Here is an 11,998-nt window from a genome sequence, read left to right as displayed (position 1 = left end):
AGCTATATAGATATAAATCCTGTAATGGCAATATTACTCAAGGACATTTCAAATTGTAGCATATTCCATAATGAGAAATGTGCCACAGTTTTATAGCTCAGTCTTGTGATATAAATTCTCATTGGACATACTGTAGGGAGTTACTTGTGTCAGACTGTAAAATATACTTAATGTCATAAGTACTGTTGAATGGGATTGCCTTTAATGAATGAGAAATATTAACCCAGTTTATATAGATGTACTACACTATTTATACTTCCAGGAAATTCATACCAGGCTCAAGGGGATAGTTATTAACATCAAATCTGTGTAGACAGTCTGAGTAGGAAAGTTATATATACCGGATAACGAGAACTCAGACTTCATAAAAGGTGGGTATATGTTAGAACAAAATGATTGTAACAGTTGGTTTATAAATGTGTTTTTAGAAGGCAAAGAATATTCCAAATGTGTTAATTAACAGTTCAACATGTTCTGTTGAAAGGGTTATTATCATGGTTAAGTTAATTAAGTCCCTAAAGCATATAAAGTTGTGGGGGTCGGGAAGGGGTGTTTATTTCAAGTGTCAGTATATTCCTCTATGAATAGGCCATATCATTTACTTCCATTTACTTAGGGTCTTTCAAAGATTATATTTAGTTAAAGCATAATTGTAGAGCTATGTCACAGTAGCCTTGTGGTACAGCATTCAGTTTGTGATTAGGAGGCTTAATTTGGTTCAATTCTCGATTGTCGGATTGCCGCGCCATGTCAAACCCGAGACACATTAACTGATAGTGACCATTCCTTCACCAGATGCTGGGGAGTAATTGACACACATGCACACCTCACAGACAGACAGAACTGTGATAGTCACAGGTCTTTTGGGTGAGACCTTACAAACTCCTGTTTCATCATAGCTGTTGGCATAATAAAGAACCCTCAATGCTCAAAGGCCTTTTCAATGAGTGCTAAGTCTAAATTTGAAGCCCTTCAGCGGTACTTGGTGAAATCTCTCTAAGAGTAAAAATTCTTGAATGACACAAAATAACAAACAAGAAATAAATCAAACAATGTTTTGTGGAACTTTGTGAATTTCACTTAAAGTTACACAATGAAGTATATAAAAATTAAAGCTTCCTGTGATATTTAAATGCATTTATATCATCTGACAATAATCTTATTACAGTAAAACTTGTCTAATACTGACACCATTGGTTCCAAAGAAATTGGCTGGATTAGACAACATTCCGGATAGTTGAATTTATTGAATGGGATTTAAAGTTTACATCGATTAGGCATGATTCAATAGGAATACACAACAACCAGATAGACAAGTTTCACAGTGAATGTACATGTTAGAAAGACTTTGAAATTCACGACAGTTTGAAATACTGTATGCAGGGTTATTTTTGCCCTGTGTTATTTTCCCCCCTAACATTCACACTTGCAAACAATTTTGTCCTGTTTTAAATTTGCCCAATCACAGTTCTGTTTAAGAAATTCTAGAGTGTGTTTTGAATTTGCCCCATATTAAATTCCCCCAATTCAGAGTAGCTAGGGCAAAAGGAGCAAAAATAGAATGGGGGCAAAAATTTCTCTGTATACATTATTCAGAAATGTTCTTTACTAAACGTGGTATCCACGACCTTTCTTTAATTTGCCATCTGTCATCTTCATTGAATGTGTGTCACGTATCGAATATCCACCTGTTTTATAAAAAGGAAAAATGTGGTGTGTCCGGTTGATCAAATGTTTGTCACTGACATATCTGATTTCTAAAGTTGAAAAGTTTATCGCATGAATTTAAAGAAAAACCTCATGCTATTGGTAAAATTAATATCCATAGGATAGATATTTAATCATTTTAAAGCATATATTGTAAAAAAAGATTTAAATACGAGTAAACAACTAACAAATATGGCTGTTTGGGACATGTACTGATATTGAAATTAGTATATATTTTTAAGGTCCTTGGTTTATCCAACATTATAATATCATCAGACTTGCATGTACTATCAAGAGCCTGATCAATCAGAAACATCCCATATTTATAAAAACAGACAGTTTATACAAAGTTGTTATGTTCTGTGTGATATGTCATGTACGTTTTACTAAGTGCTCATTTTGGAACAATAATTCTCCATCTTAGACAGGTACCCTGACATTATTGACAGCTATTGTCTGGCATCCATGTGTTCTTCTGTCTGTCTCTCTGTAACCTTTGAACTCCAATTTGTAAGTTTTCAAAAAGTTTCTTATTAATATACACTGCATTTTGTATCAGTGGTGGTGGTGGTGGTGGTGGTGGTGGGGGGGGGGGGGGGGGTTAATATGCAGTGTAATTGTAGGGTGTGTAATGGAAATATTGGTTACCCAGAATGTAAATAAAATAAATGTATTGAGAAAATTCAATAGAATGGGATGGTCTATAGACTATATGAATCTGCAAGCAATATTCTGCTTTTTAAGCCTTGCCTCCTTATATGTAACTTTAACTGAGCAGCGTCATGAATATTCATGATTTTATTTAGAACATATCAGAACTTTTCATATGACAAAATTGCGAGGTGTTCAGAAAAGGTTAAAGTATCAGCTAGTTCATCAAACTGTCAATGCACCCTTTTGCAGGGAATCAATTTTCTTACCTGATTTTCAGGGAATCGGCAAAATTAATATATTGATTTACTCGTATTTAGTGAAAAATCAGTAGAGGCGGTATATAATTTTTGTGTTATTACACTTGATACAAAATGTAATAAACAAAATGTAATAATTTCAGTTTATTACATGTTGCAACTTTATTACAATAAGGGTTGTAACACACTGCTATAACCTTACAGAACAATGACTATGAATTATATCATAATTACTGTTTATTAATTAAGTAACAGTTCATAAATTTTGTATGAAGGTATTAATATTATTATAAATTGATAGTTTAACACTTTAGGTGAGTTTATGTGTTGAATGTATGGAGGAAGTCGTAACTATTAACATATGATACAACATTCTAGTTTGTGAACCAAGTTATAAATAAACATATAAACCTTCTTGACAATAAATCACTGTTTGACATATTCATTCCAGATTTTAACCTCACTTTTTTCAATAATAGAAAATGATAAATTGCATCATTTCACCAATATACATATAATTGTATATTTTCCACCCGTACAACTTTTAGACTGGCTTTTCCTAAATATAGAATATAATTACAATTAGCAGATTGACTTATATACAGTTATCTATAATTACATGTATTATGAATTACTTATTGCATACAGTTTTCTATCTATTTGATTTTAAGGACGGCTGAAGACAATTCACATGTATATACACATGTATATCTTGAATAACTGCAGGTGTAAGTCATTTAAGTTATATAAAAGTGATTAATTCTTCTCTTTATTGTGATGATTTAAATATTTCTGTGAATCAGTCTTATTGTTATCTAAGCATCAAGGATCAACGTTTTGAAGGGGGGTCACAGGGCAGAGAGTGGTCACATGATATTTCGTTTTTAGGAAGGATATATTAAGGAAATGTCAAACCAATTGCATTTGCATCGGTCCACTTCGTCACCTTTCTTTTGTCACAAAAACTAACCTTCAAACATAAAAGAGCTGAGTTAAACTAGGGCAAAAGGCAGATTCATCTTTACACTGAAAGATGTTATACCCTCAGCTTGTTTAATTTAGTGAGCATATTTAAGTGTTTTGTATAATTTTTAAAACTGTACATAATGGTATATTCCATTAAAGAGTGAATATATGGAATTATTTCTCAGCAGATTAATAAAGATATTAATTGGGCATTATATTAGTGGGAATTTATTAAAATTTCCTAAAGGTAGGTTATTTTTTTCACTTCATGTACTGTCTGTGCACAGGTGCACATGTACAGGTCCCCAGGTACACGGCACCACAGATCAAGCTTCATTGAACACACTTCAGGGAAAGATTAAGTGGGCTTGATATTTATTCCCCTTTAATTTTTAATTTGGATTTTCTTTTTGTGTTCAGAAATTATAAATTGATTCAATATAATAATGCTACAGAAAGATGTTAAACACTGATCATGCTGATAGTAAAAGTTGTTAATGATTTTTTTCAAATGTTATTTAACTGATAGGTAAATTCACTGATGGCATGTTGGATTATGTGTTTAAATAAGGGGGAAAAATTGATTTAACATTTTATGACTTATGAATGTTAAGATTGTTCAATCTACTACACATGTGTCAGTCTTGTCATTTGTTCATCATTTGAAGATATGAAATGGAAAAGTGGAGATCTTATAATGTTATACATGTATTTGAAGAATTTAAGACCCTCTCGGCATTTATTTATCATTATTTTACAGGAATTGATCATCAAAGGAAGACCTTGGAGTAGTCTTGTGTCCCTGATAAAGAAGATTTATATGCTTTCATTTGTCTACCGTGGAATTTGTTATATCTAAAGAGGGAGGAAAATCAATCGATTCAAAGATTTTTAAAAAAGTGAAAATGAATTGTGATCAAGACTTTAAAAAATCTGCTATGTTTATAGAGGAAAATTTTGAAGAGGACCTCATACATTTTAAGAACAACTGATTTCATAGATTTAATTAAGAAAAATTTCCATCAATGTACATCTAAACTGTGTGTCAGTCAGTTTATGATGGAAAAGCAAGATACACAAATGTCTACATTGACAACCAAGGACGTCATCATGGACACTGAAAAAACGGTGAATTCCAATGGTTTGTCAATGCAAAATGGACATGCTAAAAATGGGCATCTAGAGAAGGGTATTCCTGAACCAGAGAGAGGCCAGAACAAAGTAACCATTAACCCTGATGTTGAGGTGAAGACAGTCAAAAAGAGCAGTGGGAAGGAGAAAACACAACACATTGGATTCTTTCAGCTGGTAGGTCTTAAATCATTGACACAAAACACGACCACCCTGATGAGAGCTACATTGATGCACAGTCACACAGAAGCAGTAAAATTATCAGTTAAATTGGAAAATTTTGAGCTTTCTTTTGAATGTCAACTGTTACATAACGATGTTAAAAAAAATTCAGAAAGAAGAAAATCATTTCTGTTGAATATTTTTAAACCCACAAAAATTTTGAGCTTTCTTTTGAATGTCAATTGTTACATAATGATGTAAAAAAAAAAATCAGAAAGGAGGAAATAGTTTTTGTTGAATATTTTTAAACCTGGACCCATAATCTTGCTAACCAGCAAGTGGGTTTTGCTGAAGTGAGGATTTTATGAAAATTGATATGGCTTGAGTGATGAAATTTCCAAAGTTTTTATCAAATTTCTTATTAAATAATACTGTAGAAGCACAAATTTTCATGGGGATAAAATTTTGTTGTTTTGTCGTCTAAGAAGGTTTCGTGGGCATTAAAATTCGTTGTTTCGAAAATAACCCTATTCTGTATATAATCATATAAGAATTTCGAGTTGGATTTAATTTCGTTGAAAATTGTTGACAATGAAATAAACAAAATTAAATCCCAAACGAATATTTCTGCTTTTACGGTATACAATTATGGACTTCAGTGTAGGTCAATATGTGGTTATCAGGACCCATATCAAATGATATTGATTGAAGACACAGAAAGTGATATCATCCAAGCTTGCGAGTTCGCTACCATTTTCTGTGAGGTCATTCACAGTCCATAATAGTTATATTATATAATCGCTCAAAGTGAATAATTTGACACAGTCTTAACTGAACAGACTTGGCTGTCATTAAGTCACAATGATAGAAACATGCTTCTTGTATTACAACGTCATGTTCTACGTAACTGGTGCATCAGCTGAACGATGAGTCATGCGATATCATATTCCGTGGATGCACTTTCCCATCTATATATCACAAAAGGATGAATATCGTGTGACATCCTTTCAGCCAATGAAAATATATACATATTGTAAACCCATGTATACATATTGGTTTAAGGAACAAAAGTGAATCAGGAATTTTTGATTTCTCAAAATTTTATTCATTCATTTAGATACATGTGTACACAGTGTATATATCCTTTAACATATACTGGCCATTTCTAAATATACAAAGTTGAACATGTTGAAAGCATATATTTTAGAAAGATATTTTGATCATGCAAAAAGGATCGATGTACAATGAAAAATTCTGTATTTGATTTCCTTTCTAGTTCCGATATGGCAGTGCCTTTGACAAGTTTATATTGGTCGTTGGGATTCTATGTGCCATGGGCGGTGGTTGTGCAACTCCTATCAACTTTTTTGTGTATGGAGAGCTAGCCAACACATTTATTCTGTATGATGTCGCTCATAAAATAAACTTCAGGTAAGAAACTCGGTCTGAATTGTAAACCATTCCCTGACAGTACTAACTGTGCGCTTTCTTAGCATATACACAAAATGTTTATGATAAATATTGAAAAATAAATGTGGTTTTAATGAAGAAGAAAAAGGGGATGAGCTGTTTTCATCATCTATGAGATCTGTTCAACTGCCCAGCTAGTATACATAATAAATTCAATTACATAAGTACTTTCATTCAACATTTTCAAGAATGCCTTTCATTATCAGTACATGTAAGACCATTTTATGTTTTTCAGATTGACCTGACATATTGAGTAAAATTCATCAGTTTTAGTTGATAAAATACATGTAAGGATACTAAAATTGAGTAAAATTGTAATTTATTCTTTTTTTTTAAACTTTTGTAGCAATACAAACCAGACTCTGTTATTTGATCGAGAAGCTCTACAAAACAGCCTGAATCTTCTAGACATAGCCAAGGAGTACGCTCTGTACTTCAGCCTTATTGCCATAGGTGCCTTTGTTTTAGGCTATTGCAGCATCTTTTGTTTCACGCTGTCAGCAGAGAGACAGATCCGAGTCATCAGAAAGCTTTTCTTTCGCTCTATAATGCGACAGGACATGGAGTGGTTTGATACACATGAGAGCAGTGAACTCAGTACAAGATTTTCAGAGTAAGCGTTGTATGTTTATTAATTAATACCATTACATCATAAAGACAGAGCTTAATTGATAAGTGCCTTTTGGGTCAGGGGCCTGTGCGCTTTTGTTTTGGAATTTTTACATAAAATTGTATGAAATTAGAAGACTGCATTAATTTCTAGTTTAATTTCTTATTAAATCATTAAAATGTATACTAAAATGATTCGTAAAATTAATGTAAGAATTTTAATCATTCAGAGACTCGATCATCAAATACAAAATTTAAATCCATTTACATGGTTTATGGAGCCACATTTACAAATGTAGGTAGGAAATGTCTGAAATTTGGGGTGAGGGTGGGAATTTCTGTAGTGGGATGGGTCGTAACTTTTACAGGAAAGAGATTTTAGGACATTAAATCCTAAAGAGGTCATAAATTTATTAGATTGATAAATATCAGTGTAGTATTTGTAATGGTATATTTACGTAATACATGTACATGTCCAGATGTCTGATCAGTACTTTAAATAACTACAATATTATGATCATGTACAGGCATCTACAGTTATGTGTTATATGGCAGTGTGTTTTTATTTGTTGATCATTCATCAGGTGCATTTATATAACAAATATCAATGTGATGTTTTATAACATGAAAATCTGTACACACTAAAAGAAAGAGGCTGTTTACCAATTTGATTACTAAACTAAGATTTTGTATAAAACAAAAGTTGATACAGTCTCTTTACAACTGTGAAATACATTGCATACATTGAATATAACATTTTTTCAATAACATTTAAGGGACATGCATCTAATCTATGATGGCATTGGAGATAAAGTGGCCACCTTTGTCCAGTGGACCACCACGTTCCTGATATCTTTTGTCATCGCTTTTGTGTCTGGTTGGAAACTGGCTCTGGCCACCGTGGCATTTTGTCCATTGGTTATTCTTGTAGGGGGGACTTTAACCAAGGTGAGAATATATGAACAATATGAATTAAGTTGGTGACTCTAGTGAACTTCGTAACTTTCATGAACATGAGGTCTTCCTTTTTGGGTGCATAACTTGTTTCTATGGAGGAAAGCTTTATTCTTTAATATTTACATTTTCAAGTGTTCTTCTCCCAGATAAAACTACAAATAAGGAAATAGCTTTATTTCTTCATAAACTAAGCCATTTGCTCATCACATTACAAAACTGCCTTCTCGCTGTTACTAATTACTTACAAACATTGATAAAATATATGAAACTATTATTTTCATTTAGTTCATATTTCAGTTTATTAATATGCAAGTTTTAATCACAAACAAAGCACAAATAGTTATATTTTATCAGATACCAAAAAGATACACACTCATACCCGAAGCACTAAAACGAAAAATCCTTGACGTTACTCGACGTCAAAAGCTAAATACATTTTTAAAAGTTTTCTCAACGTAGTCACCATTTAACTCAACACATTTCTTATATTGCTTCAACCAGTCATCAAAAATATGCACAAGCTGTTCTGGTTTCATACGTGAAATAATGTTTAACACTTCCTGTCTCAGATCCTGCAAATTACCAAACCTTTGTCCGCGTAAAACGACTGTATGTATGGAAATACGGCAAAGTCACGTTACGAACTTCATTTTTTACAGCACTACTACAATCTCGTGAAGATGGTCTTCCTTCACGCATGTCATCCATTAAACCGTCTCTTCCGTCCGAAAATATTCTGTGCAACTTAAACACTAAAGAATAGATTACTTTACTATGATTTCCCGACTGTTTAAGGAATTTATGGGTCTCTGTTGGTGTTTTTCCGATGTCTACACAAAATTTTATCACTACTCTCTGCTCCACCTTTTCCGAAAACGTCCCTTTTTCGAACAATGACGATCCTGTCTTAATAAACTCTGACCTCGATTTCTCTGCCATTTCGAAACTTTGAACGTTCAAATTTTACAGGCTTGACGTTATAACTTTTGTCAACCTTATAATGTAAAAGCCATCCAAATTTCTGCGGAATTTTACAAAATACAAATGAAATGTATAAAGTGATAAATAACTTTTTAATTGAAACTTTGTTGTGCTCCGAGTCACCATCCCAAGTCTAATAATGAAGTCATAATTGTAATTATCCACTTAAAATTGAGTAAAACTTTTCATTTTGTAATTCACATATAGTAAAGGATTATAAATATGCTAATAATAAATATCTATGATGCAACTTTTATTTATATTTTAGCTTGTCCACGAACTTTACGGACAACCCTCGTATAACCTTTTATAATCTTAACTGGTATACTCTCAAGGGCCCCAAATTGGTTTCAGTAAATATGTACACTGTAGAACCTCATTTTTCAGTTAGGGAATATCTTTAAATTTCATAATTACAGTTGCTGTTTCACACATTCTTCTTCATGTATATTTAAAATTTCATCTTAATTTTTTTTTTCTTTATCAAATTATCATTATTTTATTCATTCCTTAAACTGCACCCTTAGATGCATATCCATTTGCAGGGCTCTTGCTGATTGGTCAGTTTTCTAGTTATAATTTATTTCAATATGCATTTCAGTGGGTACGTAACTTGTCTATGGAGGAATCACAGGCGTACGCTAGCGCTGGCTCAGTGGCTGAGGAGGTCTTCTCTTCCATTCGAACTGTGACTGCCTTCAATGGTCAGGAAAAAGAGTGTAAACGGTAAACAGAAAGTTGAAGCAAAGCTTATAAATAGGGTCAGAACAATAGATTTGTCAGGAAATACAGTCAAACCTTGTTACATCGAACTTCACGGGACTAAGAAAATACTTTAAGATATCTGAGGATTCAAGATATCCAGTGTAAAATACTTAAGAAATAAGCGCTTGGGACTTCAAAATCATTCGACATATCCATGGAATTTGAGATATCCATGTTTGAGATAATGGAGTTCAACTGTAGCATACATTTCTGAGTCAGTAGTTTATACAAAGTTTATAGGTAAGAATTTTAAGGATCTAGAGTGATGAATATTGACTGCTTGTCATTGATTTATAAATTTGTGGTAAATACAAATGAATGTAGACTGATACTGTACTCAAAATTTTCTTAAAGGTAATGAATATTTTCAATAGATCAAGGATAAATTTGTGGTAAATACAATGTAGACTGGTACCGTACTTAAAATTTTCTTAAAGGTAATGAATATAATCAAACGATCAAAGCTAGGTTTCAAAAATGAATTTTGATAGAATACAAGAGTCAAATTTTATCTCAATTTGGTACTGAAAAAACATAATGATCTCATGGGATTCAAGATATTAAGGTTAAAATACATGAAGAAAAAGTTTTGTGGACTTCCAGTTCCCTTGATATATCCATGGTATTTGAGATACCAATGTTTGAAATACAGTTCATCTGTAGTTTTAAAAAGTAAGATATCAGAATTTGATGAGGGTTCGAGATTAAATTGTATAACTTAGACATTACGATTTTTTAGCTGGTAGTACATTAGAGAGAATTTAGAGTTCATGTTTATTGAATATGTCTTACAGAATAAGGTATAATTTTTAAAGTTAAAAGACTGACATTTTAAAATGGTTTATGACAGGTACAATTTGAACCTTATGGATGCCAAGAATAACTCTGCTAAGAAAGGTCTAGTCCTTGGGCTGGCAGTCAGTGCTTTTTGGTTCCTGATTTACAGCACCTTTAGTGTGGCATTCTACTATGGTGTCAAACTCATGCAAGACCCAGATGAAGGGTTTGATCCTGGCAAAACTTTAACAGTAAGTAAATGTGAATACATGTAAAACGTACCTACCCAGTATTTTGAAAATAAAAAAATATCTTGATGATGAAAGAAGCTCTGATTTAAGAATGACAATGAATTTGGAGGGGGAACAAAATCATTAATAAATGGTAATTTTGGAGGCTGCCTAAAAGGGGATGTCAATTTATAATCAGTAAAGCCATACCAGTTGACTCGACCGCTTTAAGTGGAAGTCTACCACTCTTTTTACTCAATCTCCTGCCTACCACTTTTATTGAAAAATCTGCACCTTTTCTACAAAATCCGTTTTGGTTCACTTGCACCAATGTTTACATGGATTTCAAGCATGTGTTTGACAACAACAAGGTGCACACATCTCTGTGATTACATTGGTTATGATAAATTTCGTCAAAATCCCCACCAACAAAAAGGTAGAGACAGTATTCTAGAACTTGGATGAAAACTTTTTACTTCATTATTAAAATATGTAACGTTTTGGGTTTTATAAGTGAATATAAATAAATTCGCTGCCACCAATTGTAACGTGTAATTTTACATCAACTCGGTACCTATGAGGCACGTTACAATAGTTGGGTTTGAAGGTACCTAGTTTTGATAAAGAAAAGAAGTATATAAAGCAGTGAATATATATATTTATTATAGCATCAGAGACAATAAATAAAGTTCAATAAATATTTAAAATGTCTATTCAATAATAAGTTTACTGCCGAACTTCCACTGAGCTCGGTGCTTCTCGGTGCTCGGGGCTACTTGAGTTCGGTGCAACTCGGTTTCCGGTCCTACAAGCCTACAAGGTTTCCAGTGCTACTAGGTGTTCTGTACTACTTCTCGGTTTCAGGAGCTTCAAGATGTTCGATGCTATCTGCTGCTACTGTGTATAACTATACAGGCTCAATCAGGAACTCTGATACTGTAATCAGAACTATATCTGAAATCCAAATTTCTACTTCTTAATAACAAAAAGTCCCCCCCCCCCCCCATCCTATGCTTAGGATGTCATGCGTAGATAGGAAAGTTCTTGTGCTAATGCCAACCATCAACTATAACCTATGCAACTTAGAATGGTCTAATATATACATACTAATCGGTGCTACTTGGTGCTCAGTGCGACCAGGTGCACGGTGCTACATTGTACCCGGTGCTCAGTGTCGCCGGTGCCAAACTGCACCGTAAATTATCTTTAGCTAAATTCTCAATAAAAATGAAATGAATTATTCTAAATTCACCATCGTAAACCTGCACAGTAGATAATAATAAATTTTTACTAATAAATTAAGAAACAAACTTTGGTTCAGAATCCCGCACC

The 11,998-nt window shown here is 33.0% G+C and overlaps 1 protein-coding gene across 1 annotated transcript in view; it reads left to right on the top strand.

Annotated features, from left to right (window-relative positions):
- The first annotated feature begins 266 nt into the window (after positions 1-266).
- LOC133194113 (ATP-dependent translocase ABCB1-like) overlaps positions 267-11,998 on the top strand; it is a 32,961-nt gene continuing 21,229 nt past the window's right edge. The window contains exons 1-7 of the mRNA XM_061330086.1: positions 267-371; positions 4,345-4,892; positions 6,154-6,308; positions 6,694-6,960; positions 7,733-7,904; positions 9,496-9,620; positions 10,510-10,687. Of these exons, the coding sequence (XP_061186070.1) occupies positions 4,641-4,892; positions 6,154-6,308; positions 6,694-6,960; positions 7,733-7,904; positions 9,496-9,620; positions 10,510-10,687 (1,149 nt within the window). The 5' untranslated portion in view covers positions 267-371; positions 4,345-4,640. The remainder of the gene's footprint in view (positions 372-4,344; positions 4,893-6,153; positions 6,309-6,693; positions 6,961-7,732; positions 7,905-9,495; positions 9,621-10,509; positions 10,688-11,998) is intronic.

This window comes from Saccostrea echinata, unplaced genomic scaffold (assembly GCF_033153115.1).
Source record: "Saccostrea echinata isolate AGI-Se365-2 ecotype Australia unplaced genomic scaffold, CSIRO_AGI_Sech_v1 ptg000028l, whole genome shotgun sequence".
Classification (NCBI taxonomy): Eukaryota; Metazoa; Mollusca; class Bivalvia; order Ostreida; family Ostreidae; genus Saccostrea; species Saccostrea echinata.
This window is presented reverse-complemented; position numbering and strand designations above follow the sequence as displayed.